Source organism: Peromyscus eremicus, chromosome 17 (genome assembly GCF_949786415.1).
Source record: "Peromyscus eremicus chromosome 17, PerEre_H2_v1, whole genome shotgun sequence".
Taxonomy (NCBI): Eukaryota; Metazoa; Chordata; class Mammalia; order Rodentia; family Cricetidae; genus Peromyscus; species Peromyscus eremicus.
In genome coordinates this window covers 55429791-55449668 of record NC_081433.1, presented here as the reverse complement: position 1 = coordinate 55449668, position 19878 = coordinate 55429791, and the positions used below count along the sequence as shown (strand labels likewise).

The following is a 19878-nucleotide window of genomic DNA, read 5'->3' as shown; positions in this document are numbered from 1 at the left end:
ATTTTTTTTTTTTTTTAGTCCTTTTACTATTTGGACTAGTTGAGGACAGCTGGAGTTTTATATTTGCTTTCACACTTACTCTATTGAAATATGTCAAAAGTCATATAGCTCCTAGAATTGTTTGGTGAATACTTGTGAGACAATGCGAGTGAAAAAGTAAATGCTTTTTTTTGTTTGGTTTTGGTTTTGGTTTTTCCAGACAGGGTTTCTCAGGAACTTGCTTTGTAGACCAGGCTGCCCTCGAACTTACAGAGATCTGCCTGTTTCTGCCTCCCGAGTGCTGGAGTGCTGGCATTAAAGGTGTGTGCCACTACCCACTGCCTGACAAAATAAATGCTTTTAGTGTTAGTACAAAACAGATTTGAGCTTATTGAAACCTGGAGCAGAACCCTAGAACTGACAACTCTTCGTATAGTGCCTAGTGTCTTCTTACCACTGTCAGTGGCAATATGTTACAGGAGAGGTGGATAAAACCCACCAAGATTTCGGCTATCCTTGATGTTGGGTTTTCAACCTCTTAAATGGGTGACTGGAGTCTGTGAAAGAAGCTAAGTCTTCATATTGCAGATTCCTGCTTTGAAAAATTCTTCTTGTTTATTTTTGAGATTGTAATTATGTTTTCCCCTTCACTTTGCTTCCTTCAAATCCTCACACTCCCTTTCAAATCCATGGCCTCTTTTTAAATTAATTGCTATTGTATGCATGTGTATATTTGTATGTACAAATAGAACCTGTTGAGTCCACGTAATGTTCCTTGCATACTAGTGATCTGACGGGAAATGGGAGCAGGGGCTCCTTAGAGACGGGGAGGGAGGTAAATATGGAAGAAGGTAGAGAGAGGAGAAACAAATGATGTGATGGGGAAAACGGAAAGGGGGGATCCCTTAGGGAAGGGAGAGGAAGGTAAGTACAGGAGAAGGGAGGGGGTAAAATAGCAATCAATATAAATGGCTGAAAGGGGCACATTAACTACTATTTATCTTTAAAAAGTGCACATAATACAGGGTCTAAATGTACATATACAGTTTTAATGCAGTTTTCTCATCTGGGCTGACAGAATTCCCTCTTAAGAGCCAGAGACCACCTAACAAAAACCCCAATTCCAGACATGAGAAGCCCCCTTTTGAGTTGTTGGCCAGGGCTGTGCAAGAGTCGGCTTTGAAACTTTGCAGAGGAGTCTGCTTTGCCCACCAAAGTGCATCTAAAGTGATGAACACCAGAGGGCAGCACAACACAGTTCCACTTCCTTGGTAGAGCGGCAAACAAAACAGAAGCAAACCTGAGCTGTACAACAGTGCCACTTAGCTGAGGTCGCTACCAAGTCAGAGGTGTACTGTTTCATCAGGTAGTATAACATGTCGGAGGAGGTGGAAGTGTCCTCTGTGTGTGTGTGTGTGTGTGTGTGTGTGTGTGTGTGTGTGTGTGTGATATGCTGGCTGTGTTCTATTATCTCAAGACTTACCAAGCTGGATTTTACCCACGGACAATGAGAGCTGTTAGTTTCTCCCAAAGCACGCGTCCCACAAAGCTTCCAGCTCTTCCGTTATTAAAAATTAATAACTTGATGATTATTCTGCCCAATTCTTCAGCCCTAACTCAGAATCTGTGCTGTGGTCTACTTCCATGGTGGACACTTCATTCTGTTGGCAGTTCCTACTAGGTCTGAGACTACTGATGATAGTTGGAACTTAGTTGAAGGGTCCATTTCTTTGTTAGGAGCAGTGTGCCTTTTTGCTGAGTGCTTTTTTTGTTTGTTTGTTTTGTTTTAACTAGAGCTTGGGTAGCTTGGCGAACAAAAGTCTCCATTTTCCCCTTTCATCAGTTGGGAGCTGGTTTTTGGTGAAGTGGAGGAGAATCCACTGACTAAGGGAAAACCTGAAATTGAGACCAGATCTATCAGGATGCTTAATCTATTATCATGCCAACTCATATTAGGCCAACGATGGTGTCTTAGAGTTTCTATAGGTGCAACAAAACACCATGACTAACAAGCAAATTGGGGACAAAGGGTTTATTTGGCTTACAGTTCAGCATTGCTGATCGTCTCTGAAGGAAGTCAGGACAGGTACTCAAACAGGGCTGTTGTCCTTTGTTTCTGCTCTTTTGGGGCGACACACCACCCAGCTTCCAAATAAACTACACACAGAGGCTTATTCTTAATTACGAATGCCCAGCCTTAGCTTAGCTTGTTTCTAGCCAGCTTTTCTTAACTTTAAATTATCCTGTCTACCTTTTACCTCTGGGCTTTTCCCATTCTCTTATTTCTGTAAATCTTACTCTTACTCTGAGGCTTGCTGTGTAGCTGGGTGGATGGCCCCTGGACTACTCCTCCTTGTCTGGCCACTCTTCTTTTTTTCTTCCTTCATCTCCTTTATTCTTCCTCCTCCCAGATTTCCCCTTCTATATATTCTCCCTGCCTGCCAGCCCCGCCTATCCTTCCTCCTGCTTTGCTATTGGCCATTCAGATCTTTATTAGATCATCAGGTGTTTTAGACAGGCACAGTAACACAGCTTCACAGAGTTAAACAAATGCAACATAAGCAAAAGTAACACGCCTAAAAATAACTCTACAACACGGGGCAGGATCCTGGAGGCAGGAGCTGATGCAGAGACCATGGAGGGGATCTGCTTACTGGCTTGCTTCCCATTGCTTGCTCAACCTACCTTATAGAACTCAGGACCAAGCAGCCCAGAGATGGCACCCCCCCCATAGGCTGGGCTCTCCTGCTGTGATCACTAAATGAGAAAATACCTTACAGCTGGCTCTCATCTGCTTTCTCTTAGGACTCTAGCTTGTGTCAAGTTGACACACAAAACCAGCCAGTACAGACGGGCACAATCTATCTGGGTTCTATGTTTTGTTGTGTTTTTTTGGTGTGTGTGTGTGTGTGTGTGTGTGTGTGTGTGTGTGTGTGTGTGAATAAAGTTTTACTGGAATACATCCACGCCTACTTTTAAAAATCTTTACAGAGTGATGGCAATGTTGAGCAGTTGTTACAGAAAACTTATGGTCTGCAAATAAAATATTTGCTGTCTGATCCTTTACAGAAATTACAGAATTTGTCGGTTTAATACTTCTTTAAGGGCGGAAGAGATGGCTCTGTATTTAAGAATACTTGTGATTCTTACAGAAAACCTGAGGTCAAAGTCCCAGCACCTGTCTGGCGGCTTACAACCATCTGTAATTCTACATCCAGGGATCTAGTGCCCACACACAACATTTCTCTTTCTCGTACACACAAACACATAAATATTTTTTTTAAATTTGCTTTAAAACTGCTTGCAGTTTGGATGTCTCCTCCCTCAACTTAGTTAGGTGAGATTTAAAATGTTCTCTTAAAGTTTGAACTAGGACTGGTCTAAAACATTTAAATTTATTTATTTGGAAAACAAAGAATTCCCCTCCAAAAAAACATTCACTATATCTTTAAAAGATAAAGACATTCACTGTGTCTTTAAAAGATACCTAGAGAAAAGACTCTTTTCTATTAAAAGAAATCTATTTTAGGAGCAGGAGCAATGGCTCCACTAGTCAGAGGGCTTTCTGTTCTTCCAGAGGACTGAGTTCAGACTCCAGATCCACATTAGCTAGCTCACAACCACCTATAACTTCATGTCCTGGCTAGTTTGATATCAACCTGTCACAAGCTAAAGTCATCTGAGAGGAGGGAACCTCAATTAAGACAATGCCTCCATAAGATCAGGCTGTAGTCAAGCCAGTAGAGCATTTTCTTAATTAGTGACAGATGGGGGTCCCAGCCCATTGTGAGTGGTGCCATCCCTGAGACCTGGGGTCTGTAAGAAAGCAGGCTGGGCAATCCATGAAGAGCAAACCAGTAAGCAGCTCATTTCAGTGTATTTCAGTGATGAACACTGATGTGGAAGTGAGCCAAATAAACCCTTTCCTCCCCAACTTGTTTTTGGTCATGGTGTTTCATGGCAACAGTAGAAACCCTAACTAAGACACTCTAGCTCCAGGGATCCAATGCCGCCTTCTGGTCTCCACTGATACCTGGACACCCATGATGTAAAAGCATAAAATCACACACACACACACACACACACACACACACACACACACACACGCACATAAAAAAAAATCTTTCTTAAAGAGAAAATATTTTAATGCAGCAATATAATCAGTGTAGAGAATAATTTTCAGCTTATTTGGTCAACCTTTAATAAGAAAGTCTGATTTTTCCTCTCTAATACTTTTTCTTCAAGATAGCACCTTGATCACCTAAACATTTAAGTATAATATTTGAAAGTTTCAAACAAGATTCTTAATATTTATGGTATTTCCTGTTTGCATACTTTAACTCTCCAAGTTTGGATTAAATTCTTTCTTGTCTCCAAGGGAGTCATCTGCATTGTAGATTTGAGAAGTAATACATCTCTATGAATAAATGAGTTAGGATGGCTTTTCAAGTTTTTATTCTTTACTGATCTCATAAAAAGGAACTCAGGTAGTTGGTCAAGCCTTGTTTTAGAGAGGCCTACCCTTCTTTAATCAACTTGTGAAGAGAATGAATATATGAGCATCTTTGCTATACTAAGAATTCTTAATATACAAACTAGAATTCTTAAGATATAAAGTAACTGGAGGTCACTTTACCCAGTGGACAGCATTTGCTTGAATGATATTTTAAAATCCATGTGACTTTATGTGACAAGGTGAAGAGAATAGAAGCATCATGAAGAAGGTTTCTGGATGAAAGACACTTTATTTTTTTACTTTGATTAAATTTTTTATGAAACTTTGTAGAAGGGGGAATGTCTAAATCCACGACAGTAAGAATTAAAGTGGACAGACTCAGCCTTCACCTTTGCCTGCACACCTCTCTTAGAAGAGCTACCAGTAAGCCAGAGAAAGGCAACAAAGGGCAATGATAACCAGCTTCAACTAATCAAGTATTCAAGAGGTAGTTGGACATCCTTGACACAGAGAAAGCCATACGTCTTACTTACCTTTTTTCTCTGTTGGTAAGAGAAATTGGCACACAATGCACTATGTGATTGCACTGTGCTTCTATACTGTGTAATCCAAGGCATAGCCAACCCTCCCCGCCAGCAGGGGATTGATTCTAGTCCTCTACTTCCTCCTGAATATGTCAACATCTTCATGCTCCAGTCCCTTATAGAAATAATATTTACATTTTTCTAAAATATATTCCCTTATGATTCAAATATTTTCTTGATCAACTAAAATATTTAATATATTCCCCCAAAATACTTTTCCTATTGAAGTTTAGTTGATTCTGATGATGAAGATATTTGAACCTGAAGGTATGTGCAGTGCAGGAGCACACAAAGGTTTTCTAGAAAAAGATGAGCTTGCTTTACACAGCAGGGCTGCATTAGGGGATGGTTTGACCACGTGCAAGGTCACCAGGTGTTTGGGATGTTCTACACTTGGCTGTGCTGGGGGGAGGTCTTTTGCGCCACCCCTTTGCATTCCTTTAAAAAGCCCTTTAGTAAAAGGTGAAAGATTTATACGATCTGAAGAGAAACCAGAGCATCTCCCATGCTCATGGATAGGTAGGATTAACATAGTAAAGATGGCAATCTTACCAAAAGCAATCTACAGATTCAATGCAATCCCCATCAGAATCCCAACACAATTCTTCACAAACTTGGAAAGAAAAGTACTCAACTTCATATGGAAAAACGAAAGACCCAGGATAGCTAAAAGAATCCTGTATAATAAAGCAACCTCTGGAGGCATCACCATCCCTGACCTAAAGCTCTACTATAAAGCTATAGTAATAAAAACAGCTTGGTACTGGTATAAAAACTGACATACAGACCAATGGAATCGAATTGAAGACCCTGCCATTAATCCACGCACATATGAACACCTGATATTTGACAAAGAAGCCAAAACTATACAATGGATAAAAGAAAGTATCTTCAACAAATGGTGCTGGCATAACTGGATGTCAATATGTAAAAGATTACAAATAGATCCATATCTGTTACCATGCACAAAACTCAAGTCCAAGTGGATCAAAGACTTCAACATAAATCCAGTTACACTAAACTTAATAGAAGAGAAAGTAGGAAGTACACTTGAACGCATTGGCACAGGAGATCACTTCGTAAATATAACACCAGCAGCACAAACACTGAGCACAACAATTAATAAATGGGACCTCTTGAAACTGAGAAGCTTTTGTAGGGCAAAAGACACAGTCAATAAGACCAAAAGACTGTCTACAGAATGGGAAAAGACCTTTACCAACCTCACATCTGACAGAGGACTGATCTCCAAAGTATATAAAGAACTCAAGAAACTAGACATCAAAATACTGGACAACCCAATTAAAAATGGGCTAAAGAGCTAAACAGAATTCTCAAAAGAAGAATCACAAATGGCTGAAAGACAATTAAAGAAATGCTCAACATCCTTAATCATCAGAGAAATGCAAATCAAAACGGCTCTGAGATACCACCTTACATCTGTCAGAATGGCTAAGATCAAAAACACTAATGACAGTCTATGTTGGAGAGGATGCGGAGCAAAGGGAACACTCCTCCACTGTTGGTGGGAGTGCAAACTTGTACAACCACTGTGGAAATCAGTATGGCGGTTTCTCAGAAAATTGGGAATCGATCTACCTCCAGACCCAGCCATACCACTCTTGGGCATATACCCAAGGAATGCTCAATCACTACCACAAAGAAACATGCTCAACTATGTTCATATCAACATTGTTTGTAATAGCCAGAACCTGGAAACAACCTAGATGCCCGTCAACCGAAGAATGGATTAAGAAAATGTGGTACATATACACAATGGAGTACTACTCAGCAGAGAAAAACAATGACAGCATGAAATTTGCAGGCAAATGGATGGAACTAGAAAATATCATCCTGAGTGAGGTAACCCAAACCCAGAAGGACAAACATGGTATGTACTCACTCATAAGTGGATTCTAGATATAAAGCAAAGAACAATCAGACTGCAACCCACAGACCCTAGGGTAGCTAGAGTTTTCCTGCCTGGCCCACAGTCAGGACAAATCTCTCTCACCTGCCAGTCCCACAGACGCTCAGACCCGACCAAGTAAACACAGAGACTTATATTGGTTACAAACTGTATGGCCGTGGCAGACTTCTTGCTAACTGTTCTTACAGCTTAAATTAATCCATTTCTATATATCTATACCTTGCCACGTGGCTCGTGGCTTACCGGCATCTTCACATTCTGCTTGTCCTCGTGGCGGCTGGCTGTGTCTCCTTCTGCCTTCCTGTTCTTTCTTTTCTCCTCTCTGTTAGTCCTGCCTATACTTCCTGCCTAGCCACTGGCTAATCGATATTTTAGGGGGGGGAGGGGGGGGGGGGGGGGGGGGGGGGGGGGGGGGGGGGGGGGGGGGGGGGGGGGGGGGGGGGGGGGGGGGGGGGGGAATATGCCAATCAGAGCAACACATTTGCCATACAGAACATCCCACAGCACCCTAGGATGACTGTGGCTTAGAATAAGTTTTGGTTTTAAATAAATAAATAAATAAATAAATAAATAAATAAATAAATAAATAAATAAAAATAAATGGATGGATGGATGGATTTTTAAAAAAAGCCCTTTAGAAGAGACAGAAGGGGTGGGTGGGTTTTGACCCAGCCCTCCCGACCTATCCTGTGTTTTCTAACTGTCTCTCTCCTCTATACTTCTATCTACATATTTCTCACTTCTCCCTCCTCAAGAGTACCCTGGGGGTGGGGGGGAGGGAGCAGGTCTCCCTCAGTGCAGGTCATTTCCAATTGCAGTTTTAAAGTCTATAGGTATGTTCTAGGGGTATCTTTATTAATACTGTGGAAATGATATAGTCATCACTGAAAGTATACCAGAGGAGCTACTAAATGAACAATCAAAATAAATATGGATTTAAAATGAAGTATGTGTTTTTTAAACCAAAAAAGACTGTAGACTTTGATGCTGTTTGAAAGTATTATAAATCACACCATTGTTTCCTAAAATGGTGACAGTTCCATTTACAGTAGAAATTCAGTGTACCGAGAAAGCATTCTTCATACAATAACTTCCTTTGTTATTTGAGGCAGAGTATCTTGTAGTGCAGGATAGCAAAGAACTACTTATATGGCTGAGGATGGCCTTGAACTCCTGAGCCCCTGTTTACACCTGCTAAGTGCTGGGATTACAAGCTTATGTTGCCATGCTTACCCAGTAGTCTTTAAAGATGTTATTCACGAGTCTCCTTGAAGAATGCTGAAAATATTACAGTACCTCCAGAATGGCAGAGTAAGGACCTCAGTAAATCTGCTTTAATATAACTTTGATAACACTGATAGAGATAGTCACCATTTTTAGGACTCTGGAAATTAACCCAGGCTTGTAGCAGTGTAGAGTGTATTCAAGGGAAACCAGATGAAAACACCTAATGTCCAAAAAACCATTGCGTAGTGTTTTACTTGTCAAGTTACATCCTTTCTCTTCAGCTCTGTGAGAACCAGCCTTTAAAACCAACGGCCTTACAAATCACAGTGACTGTGAAACCAGAAGATGAATGTCTACTGGGGCAGGAATGTGGAGTGATCCAAAGCCTCATTTCCAGAGGATTGTCAATGATTTGTCTAGCTACTCACCCCTGGGATTTGTCTTCCTTTGCCCTGGCTCTGCACTTACTCAGTGAAAATTGCCTATGGCAGCTGTTGAATATTGTTGTTGCCTCAGATGGTGACAAGTTCTGACAAGCACCATATCAAATTATGTAGAAGGGAAGCTTGGAGAATTTTGTACACAAATGGAGCTTTGGTAAGTACTGACATGGTTTTGGTCATTTAGAAAACCTTTCATGAATACCCAAGAAAGAAAGACCAGAGAAGTAGATAGGCTTGCAGCTTCCTCCTGACCCTAAGATGCTGCATAGGTAGAACATCCAGGGGAGGATGGGGTGGTCTGCCTGCTGGTGCATTGGAAGCGAGTCTCAGCACGTGCTAGAGCCATTGCAGACTCCATCTTTGTCCATGTGGCTTCTAAGTCTCTGCTCCTGTGGCTCAGTGGCCAGCTGATGACTAGACTGGGATTTCCTTCAATAGCAGAAATTCCTTTGGGGGGAAAAAAACTACAAGAGGAATGGAAGGACTCACAGGATTGCCGAACTATTTTAAATCTTTCACTTTCAGCAAATAATATAGGACCTACAAAGAAGTAGTGTGTCTCAGACACAGTAAGAGAGTATTCCCTAAGTTCTCCTCCCCCACTTACAAAAGAGTAAGAGATTGAGGCATCTACTTCTGTCAGCAAAGTAGACTTCAGGATAGTACTCTTTTACTAGAGTCAAAGTAGGACACTTTTATAACAATAAAAGAATTCAATAAGAAGTTGTAACATTTTGAATCAATATAGGCACCTGGGATGTTGTAATAAAATAAGTAGTGTTTGTTTTTTGCCTCTGGCACATGAATTAGAACCTTTATAGGCACAGGGTTGGAAAAGATCTAGGAGAAACTTTGGTTCTTTTGGTCTTCAACATGTAGCACCTAATACAGACCTCCTAAAATGTTTGCAGTTTTCTAAGTGAGAGGAGATTCTTATAGAGAGCCCTTAATCCCTTGAGATTTTCTGGGTGATAATGATTTTTATTTGGAATTAACTCTTTGTGGCTTACTGGGTAGCTGCAGAATGGGAGGGGTGGATTCCAAGAGACCAGACCATTGATTAGAAGGTTAGGATTTTCATTTTCTATCCTATACATGCCTACGCTGCTTGTAGGGGAGACTAGGCCTGAAGATTGAGTTGCCTCTAGTGGCAGTGATTTAATCAGTCATGACTGTAATAAAGCTGCTATAGAAGCCACAAAGGGATATTCCTCCTCTCTAGTTCTTGGACTCCTTCCTCGCTTAATTAATATACTTTGGCTCTGCTTTACGTGCACACGCACACGCATGCACACACACACACATACACACACACGCGCACACATGGAGGGGATGGCACTGGTAAAGACAGACATATGTCAAGTAGGTGAATATCTAAGCCCCACAAAAGACAGAAGTCTCTGTGCTCGATAGCCTCTCAGACCAGCCCTATGTATTTCTTCCTGGAGTGTTTCTATGTGCCATCCTGTAAAACAAGGGGCAAATGTTAGTGTGTTCTTGGATTTTGTAAAGAGCAGGGCAGAAAACAAGTCAATAAATGTGAAAAGATTGAAACTGTACAAATTATGTTCTCTATATCGTGGAATGAAATTAAAAGGGACTGAAGGAAATTTGTGGACATTAGAACAGTATACTCCCAAATAAACAATGTGTCATGGAAGAAATTCAAAATGGAAATGGAGAAGAAATTTGGGATAAAAATAAAAATGTATTTTTTCAAAACATCTTTTAGGATACATTAGTAGTGTTTTATGGTGAATTTGCTGTAAGGGCCATTTGGAAAGGAAGAATGAGTGCAAATTAATCATCTTGCCTATTTAGAAACAAATTACAATCACATGTAAACTAATGAAACTAAAGGAAATATAACATATGGCAGAAATACAGAATAGAAGAACAATAAAAATTAGTGGATTCATAGGTCATAGGTTTACTCTTATATAGTATCAGTGACATTTTCTCTTTTTAAAAGAAAATAATGATTTGTTTTTATTTTATGTGCATTGGCATTTTGCCTTCATACGTGCCTGTGTGAGGTCGTTACATCCTGAGATTGGACTTACAGACAGCTGTAAGCTGCCATGTGGCTGCAGGGAATTGAATCAAGGTCCTTTGGAAGACTAGTCAGTGCTCTTTACTGCTGGGCCATTTCTCCAGCCTCCTATCAATGACATTTTCAAACCATGAAAAGAGAGAAGACACATATTACAAAATGCAGTATGAAAGAGGGGACATTATTATTGACCTTGTAGAAATACAAGGATCCTAAGTAAATACTGCCAATCGTTGTATGTCAACAAAATAGGTAATTTAGGTGAAATGAACAACAACAAAGAAAGAAACTACTGGAACTCAGAAGTACAGACGCTGAGTAGACCTTTAGTCAGTTAAGGTAGTAAATGAAGATCTCTCCGCAGTGAAAAGCTCATTGCATGCCTGTAGGTGTGAAGTATATATCTCAGTTGTAAAGAGAATGGGAGAGGACACTTCTCAGATTCGCTGTGGGAGTGATATCAATCTGATACCAAAACAGAGAGACAGCAAAGAATATCCTTTATGAGTAGCCTATGTTAAAACAACCAAAGCACATTAGATCTCCATAGAGATCCAGCCACATATCACAAGGCATTCCTTTTGGGCATTCCTCGGAGGTATTCTCTGGTTCCAGGGGACAATGAATGTATGAAAATTTTATCAACCTTAAGAGTTATGCTTATACTATGCAACAGATCATTAAGTTTACAATAGCCATATGTTTCTGTACCAGCACATGTTCCTTAATTAAAACAATTACTCAAACTTTTAATAATCACCTGAGCCTTTGAAGAGGTATCGTCTTGCTGGGGCAGAATTTTGCCTTTCTGGTGATGCCTACCTACTAATCAGCCTGTGCTTGCTGAAAGTTGGGGGTCTCTGGCAGTTTTTGGAGTTAGAGGACAGTGAAGTTTGACATGTGGCTTGACAGACTTATCTGTAGTGTGCAATGCTCTGGGATAGTCTTTTCCTTGTGGTAGAATGTCCTTCGGAATCAGAGTCCAGTTTTTCAACCCTCATGTCACAGTTTTGTCAACTTGGCACAGCTTACAGCCAACTGAGCGGAAAACCTCAACTGAGAAATTGCCTAGGAAAATTGGCCTGTGGGCAGGTCTGTGTGGGGTCGTCTTTTGATGCAGGAAGGCTATCTCACTGTAGGCAGTACCATCTTGGCCAGATGGCCCTGGGCAGTATAATAGCTAGTGAAGCGATGAGCCTAGAAGCAAGCCAAGAGCGGAAGCCAGCAGACAGCGCTCCTCCACAGTTTCTGTTTCACGTTCTGACAAGTTTCTGCCCTGATTTCCTTCAACTATGGACTGTGAACTGCAAGTATAAGTACAATAAACACTTTTCTTCTGTAAGTTGCTTCTTGTGTTATCACAGCAGCAGGATGAAACTGGAGTGCCCTGTCTTTGACTGTATGTGATGCTCCAGACTAGATCTGTGTTGTCATTTCAATAATGTAGCAGCAGCATCACCAGCAGTGGGCGTCATCTTCAGAATCCATATTCTTCTGACATATAAATAAGACAAACTGTTGTTTGCATGATTATGTCCTGGTTATAACAAGTCAGTCCTGTCTTTTGGGCTCTATTTCTAATTCTACTTCTGTTGAAATCCCAAACCCCTCAGAGTCTTCCATGAAAGCTGGAACCAACTTCCTCCAAACTCATGTTAACTTTGAGATTTTCTTAAAAATCTCATGAATTATCAATCGTGCTAGTGTTGAATCCTTTCCAGAAGGTTCTCACCTTACTTTGCCCAAATCTACCAATGAATCAATGCTTTATTTCATATTTCTTCTTGAATTCATATTTGGTCTGATTTTCTGTAAAAGTTTACTTGTGTTAGGTTTTTATACTTAGAATGTTTTTTTCTGGATTGTAATTCTTATTTGCAATAAAAACTACAAATTGAAATGAAATATGTTATCACATGTTAAACATATTTTAGAATGATTTATACTTGGTAATAATTATTAACAGTTTATTAGAAGCAAAATAATGTACAAATTTTTAAAAGGAATTTGAATTTCTCAGACATGTTAAAATATTTTTGTGTGGTTAGTGATTATTATATTGAGGAGTCTTTAAAATTTTTTCATTGAAAGCAAAGACTTTTAAAAGACGTAATTGCTTCATGATTATTCACTGTTTTTTCTTTGTTCTTGGAACATAAAAAGACCTTGCCAACTCATATTGAAAGGTATGATTTGATCATACCTTGAGGTACCTTGGTTGACCTAAGAAAGGCTTATGAAAATTGAATTTTTGTCATTTTTGGTATACCATTACAAAGGACATTTTAAAATTAAAGTTCCTTCCTGTGCTTTAAATAAAAAAAATCATCAAAACTTCAGAAAGGCAGACTTTATTCATTGGAAATATCTACTGAATAAGGTGATTGGCAAGGCTTGTTCTTAGTGTCAAGTGATTCACCCAGTCTTTCGTAGGAACTCCGTGCCTACTTGCTGGTGGAAAAGGCAAGAGCTTTGACAAAACAGTTTTCGCGCTTCCACTCTAAATATTTAGATAGCCGGGTGGGATGAGTCTTCTAGAGGAGAACACAGGGAAGGTGTGTGAGAGTTGCCTCGAAGAAAAAGGGTGTGTTCTGGAAGCTGGGGTTCTGTGTATGTGCTGCTGTGAAACTGTCGGTGAAGTGCTTGTACTCTTTGTCTGTGGGAGCATGTGCTTTAGTCATTTTGACTGCCACGGTTCAAATCATACCTCTGCTATTTGTGAGGCAATAAAATAGCTTTGGAGAGTGTACTTATGAACCTGTTGTGTACAGACATAAGAATGCTACCGCACCTTTTGTTCACTTGCATTACACACTGCTGGAGATGCTATACACCTGTGCCACCTCTCTATGGTCTGCATCCCTCCCCTGCATGTGCCAGAGTACTTTTGGTTCTTTGGTGTCTTTTCAAGATTTCTTTCTCAAGTGAGCAGCTTTGGAAGATAAAGTGACTTTGGAATGGTACTTTTTTTTTTTTTCTTATTTCATTGGAAGATGGATGTGATGCCTCTCTCTGGATGGAAGGGGCAGATACTCTTTTGCCCCATTCCTTAGGCTTAGAGACTCGTTATAAAAAGCAGCCCACTACCTGCACAAGTGTCATTTGCCCCTCTTCAGCTCGGTGTGCGAACTGCAGCTCAGGCAGCTGGTTCAAATTGTGTTCGCATTCTGGCTCCTCCTGATACTGTAAGCATGAATTCCTGTTTATCTTTCTTGGAAGTCGTTTCCTCTGCTGATAAGATAGTCTGCCAGCTTCAAAGTAAAAGAATCTAAGGACCTTGAGTGTACTTAAATGTAAGGAAATATAAGCATTAATTCAGCTCATAAATGACACTTTAACCCATGCTTTAAGTTTAAAACCATATTATATATCACCTGTATAAATGCAGCATCATTTTGCACATTTTCGTCTGGGTTAAAATAAAGGTTTAACATAATGTTATGATTTATACAGTATGACAATTTTAAAAGCATACTAAGCCGCACATCTTTCTTATGTTAGAATTTTATTATAACACACACACACATACACACATACACACACACACACACACACACACACACACGTGTTCAAAACCAGATCCGTTACTAACTCTGCTTATCTACATTTTAAAGAATTAGTCTTAATTGTGTAATGTCATTATATTTTCCTTTATTTTAGAATATTGGAAAGAAGATGACCTGCCAAGAGTTCATTACAAATCTCCAAGGAGTAAATGAAGGTGTGGATTTCTCCAAGGATCTTCTGAAAGTAAGCATAGGACTGTCGGTTTTCAAATAGAATTGCATTTATATTTCCTGCTAATTTAAGCTGATGATGGCTTGAGTTTTTAAGCTTTTTGTTTAGCCTTCTATTGGTGGTATTTCTATTGAGCCTTGATTTGGGTAGTTCAGATTACAAAGTTTCCTAAGGCAATAATTTCTAGCAATCTGTATCATGATAAGTAATGCAGAGAGAATAAGAAGCTGTGGACTGGTTGGTAATGCCACTAGTTAGTGAGTGGTGTTTGTGTTGCAGGGGTATAGTTATTTTAGAAACAAGCATTTTCAGACTTCTAGAGGCATGTATGACGGTGTTCATCCTCAGTCACAGGAACACTCATATGTCTCTTGAAATAGATTAAATCCCAAGTGATGTGAAGTGAATGAATTATTTGCAATTGGCATTATTATTGTAACATTCATCATGTTTTCATCAGATTGTTTTCAAGGAGACAAAATCATCTTTGACATCTGTAGATTTTTCCAGCATATTTGATAAAATATGGAATAATAATTGCTGCATAGCATGAATATTTTAGAAGTAGGGTATAAGATGTATATGTTGAGAATGTGAATTTTACAGATCTCTGTTCAGTCCTAGTCTTTCATTTAAAACTTGATATGCATAGCTTTCTTTTGGAATCAGTTACTTTGGAAGAGTTGCCTCAGAATGGTAACACATTTGAATCATGCTGTGAGATGGAAACGTGCTTCTTGAGAGAGGTGTCCTTCATTATAGTTTATATAACTTTTAGTCTATTTATATGGTGCACGCTTAGCTAGCGCTGTACTGCCAAGCCACATCTCCAGGCCTGTGTAACATAAAGAGAGGGTGGAGTTCTGCCACAGTATGTCAAGAGGCATACTATGGAAAATTAAAGAAGGTATTAAATACAGTACTATCAGACTTCAGAATATGATGATTTTAATGCAACTGATTTAAAAACTTATGTGGTTAAAAATACTACTTTTCTTGTAGTTTTTGATTTACTGTATTACAAGATTTTTTAAGTTAAAATATAATTGTGTTCTTTACCCCTTCCTCCTAGTTCCTTCCAAGTACTTCACCCCTTGCTTTCCTTCCCTTGAAATCAGGCCCTCTTTTTCTTTGGTTGTTATTGTTATATGAATGCTGCAACATGCTCAGTTCGTGTTACTTGTATGTATGTGATTTAGATGTTTTAGGGCTGACTACCTGTTACTGGATAACCAATTATGGGCTTATTCCTGAAGAAGACTATTTCTTCCACTCTCAGCCATCCAGTTATCTGTAGTTCTTTTTCTATGGATGCAGTCCTGTGAGATTTTTTTTCCTTACCATGTTAGTACACCTAAAGAAGTCCAACAAGATATTTTTTAAGATTGTTTCCTTGTTGAGTAGATACTGCCATTTCTGAGGGTACAATTTCAAATGAGGATGGGAAATAGAGGGTGCAGAACTGTGATATGCTGAGTGTGTTGTGCACACTCTATTAAAGCTACAGTGTTAACACGTCTTTTATTTTGGTTTTTCGTGTGTGTGGGGGGCGTGGTATGTGGTGGTGGTGGTGGTGGTGGTGGTGGTGGTGGTAGTATTACAGAGGAAAATGATGAAGTCTTTTTAAGGGAGGGCCTGTGAGGTTTTTATCAACTCCATGAGAAAGAGAAATTGACCAGAAAATATCTAGATATTTAGATATTAATTAAAAAGCATTTAGATATTAATAGTAAGCATATGGATCCTCCATGGCTACAGGTATATTATTGGGTAGACTATAAGATTTTTGATGAGGCTGTCTAGAACCAAGCGTAGATAATGTACAGTGCCATGACAGCTGTCCACATTAGCTAAACATGCTGTTCTTGATTGACTCTGACAAGGATTGGCCTGATGCTTTGTGAAGTCCTGAAGCTAAATCATGGCTATGAACCTCGGGGAGGTACTCATTATTTACTATGGGAAGAATCTAGTGACTGGAAATACTAGTGGCATTTAGTGTGGAATCTGTCATGTGAAATACGGATTTCCTTTCAGAGTAGCCCTCTGCCACTCACCAATCGAGGCAATGTTTTTGTTTTAGTATAATTCCAGTTAAGGAAAGGTTTTCTTGAAAGCAGTGTGACTTCATTTCATTGTTGAGTGTTCAACCTTTTCCCTAGCTTCTCCTCCTCCTCCTCCTCCTCCTCCTCCTCCCTCCTCCTCCTCTTTCTTTCCTCCTCCCCTGTTTCAACTCTTAAATTCTTTGATGTTCTGCTTGCTTTCCTTTTCACTATCTTTTAATTTGGGAGAAAATTCCAATTATATAATATGTATACCGTACAGCTAACCACGAAAATGTATGTTACCATCTCACAGGTTTCTGAGTAACACTTTTTCCTCTCACTCACCCCGTTTCCGACCTGTAAAATGACAGGCATTCATGACATTCTGAGATTTTTTTTAAAAAGTGTGGTAGAGTGAAAATAGGACTTTGAATACATTCCTTATAAAAATATAAGTTACTGTATCAATGACCAGAAATGCTTTAATCTACTTCATTGAACTTGGTATTTTGTTCTTTCACATTGGCCTTGTTTTTTGTTGTGTAATATTAATTTAGGATGTGTTACATTTGTTTGTTCTGTGGGATATTTGTTGAATGATGCAAAGACATGTCACATTTTGTTTGACTAAATAAAATTAACCTTCGGTCAGGAGGCTGAGTCTGCAGTTAGGTGACAGGAAGTGGTGAGGAGGAACCATGTATAAAGAGAGTTCTTAAGTGGGGGCAGAGCAGAAGGATGCTGGTTTTTGAGGAGTAAGGAGAGGTTAGCTACTTGCTATACAGCATCTCTGAGCTAGCAGAATTTCACCTCAACCTTTGAGTCCTGAGTTCTTTAAAGGGGTAGAGATCTAGATACAGTTTCCTTTAGTGACCTTGAGAGAGCAGATCCTGAGGGAACAGAATTCCCAAGACTTTGGCCCATGTGGTGGAACCTGCTGGTGGTAGCTGTGGAGTTACAGTTGCTGATTAGGACAGCCGTTGCTTAAAGGGCAGCCACTCTATTTAATGAAAAACAACAGTTTTTAAATCTCTGTGGCTTAAAGTTACATTTAGATTTATATTTCTTCAAATGTTTTTGGACCAGAAGTAACATTTCTACCTATATTGTGGTTGCCTAGATGGAGACAGTTTTTTAAAGGTTTAGCATGTGTTTACCAGGTGGTGTAGGACTTGGAAAAGATTCTGGAGACAAATGTACACATGTCCTCAGAGATGGCAAGCTGCTGAGAAACAAGGAGGACTTTCTTTAGTTTGAGCAGTTCTCCAATATTAGAATGCACGTGGATAGTCTATTCTGCTTTATCTGAACAGACATGACAAAGAAAACCACGCCCTAATCTATTTGTGTATTGAATGAGAAACGTACCTCTGTTCTCTAATTCAGTGTGTAAGCTCTTCCTCTGCCTGGCCTTCCACTGTGCTGACAGGATAGATGACAAGATGAGCCCTTTCTACAATTGTCAGTACAGTTCCAGCTGTTTCTTAAATAATCAGATGAGGAATTTGAATGTTTTGGCAAATAAGTTTTCCCCATAAGTTGTCTGGAGTAAAAGATATACACATCCATAATCTAAAGTAAACAAAGCAGGAAGACAGCCAGCAATAGAAGATCATTTACCTTCGTCAAAGGTGGTAATGATTTTGATGCTCAGTTAGAAGCTGTATTTTTCATTCAAGCTATTATTCTGTTTCATTTTGTACCTCCTATCAGCAGTCTCAACATGTTTGCTTTAGGGAGGGTTTAAATGCTTTATTTCATTAAGGAAAGATAAAGAACACTGAATTTAAATTATTATAGATTTATCTGATCAGACTCTCACTAAATTTCTTAATTAAGTACATTTCTTTTTTCTTGCTTTCTTCAAGGACAGAGTTTAGACAAGATCCTTTTAGAAGTTTCCAGAACTTCATAGACTTCCTATGTCCATCCTTTAGTTGGTTGGATGCTTTACAGATACATACTTGGTTTTCGATGTAATGTCTCATTTGGTATTCTTAAAGAAATGTATGTTCTGAAAACAATGGAAAATCTGGGCAGAAAGTCGCAAACTTTAAACAGATTCAGAGCTCAACAAAGAGAAATGAATTTTAGATGAAGATTAATACATTTTCCTGGGCAAGAAAGAAACACAATTAGAGAATAAAAACTATACGATTGAGGTTCATAACCATTAGCTTTTTATTCATTTATGGCTGTCTGTAAGGGTAAACAAAAACAACTAAAATAGTTTGGAAAGTTAGAGATAAAATATTTTACGAGTTCAAACTCTACAAAGGATCTGTTTACACAGAGTTGACAACAAGAACTATAAGGATTCTTCTAGAAAAGCAAAAGCAAGCAAGCCTACCTACTGCCCCAGCTCCATCTGGCCTCTAGTTGGACCCATTCAGCGGGGGAGAAGACTGCATACATGACATAAGGTGCCCCACTCTCCTCTATTTCCCACCGAAAGGTTGACCTCAAGCAGCAGGTCTTTGCTTTTCCTTACCTCCACACTCCATGGGTTTGTCCTTCCCCCTTGGCGTTAGATACTACAATTATCAGTGAATGTAAATACAGTTGGGGAAATATGAATGAGACCAGATTCTATTAATCTTGTTACTTGTGATGTTGCATTATTCTTTTACAAATCTCAACATCAAATGGGACCATATAAAGGTACAAGGAATCCATTATTCCTTGTAATGCCAAACTATTCTACAACTATCTCAAAAAATGAAGTTTTAATGAAAAAATAATGAGCAGGTTTACTAAAAGAAAAAGGGAAGGTCAGTTCTCTCTATTCAATCAGATTAGATATCATATTAAAATTGACTTTAATGAAATTTTACTGCTCTTTGTGATTCTTTCAAGAGTATTGGATATCATGTAACATAGCTCAGATAAAACTAGCAATATTAAAAACAATGAAACGTCATTGGCTTATAACAAACTTTATTAACTTGGGACATAAACACAATAAGGGTTGAGTAGACCCTGCTTTTCTGATTTTCCTTCTTAAATGGATTTAAATATGTATTTAAATGGATTTAAATGTGTATTTAAATATTTGTGAGTTATACAGAAGTAAATTCAGTCTTTAAAGCAAAAATACATTGGGGATTATTTTGAAGAATTGAAAGCTGAACAGCAGCATGAACCTCTTACTCTTCTAGAGGATGTTGCTGGGAGGAAGCATAGAGTGAGAAGGGTAGCCCAAAGCCTGTTCTCCAGTGAAAAGTGCTGGCCTGGACACCAGTGTCAGTAGTGTTGAGGGACATGTATAGGAAGTATTATTACTTTGAGCCTCTTGTTAGAGCTTCTATTACTAGATTGTTTTCTCAGATCCCCCCATTTCTGACTGTGTTCTAACCAAATGCAGTCGAAGAGAAACAAGTGGTAAATTGGAATTCTCACTGGGCATGATGGTGCATGCCTTTA

General features: G+C 39.1%; 1 protein-coding gene across 10 annotated transcripts in view; it reads left to right on the top strand.

Moving 5' to 3' along the window:
- Psd3 (pleckstrin and Sec7 domain containing 3) overlaps nt 1-19878 on the top strand; it is a 383054-nt gene that overhangs the window by 178315 nt on the left and 184861 nt on the right. For all 10 annotated transcript variants that reach the window (XM_059244224.1, XM_059244226.1, XM_059244225.1 and 7 more), the window contains one exon: nt 14333-14422. In XM_059244224.1, coding sequence (XP_059100207.1) covers nt 14333-14422 — 90 coding nt within the window. Of the gene's footprint in view, nt 1-14332; nt 14423-19878 lie in introns of those variants that run through there.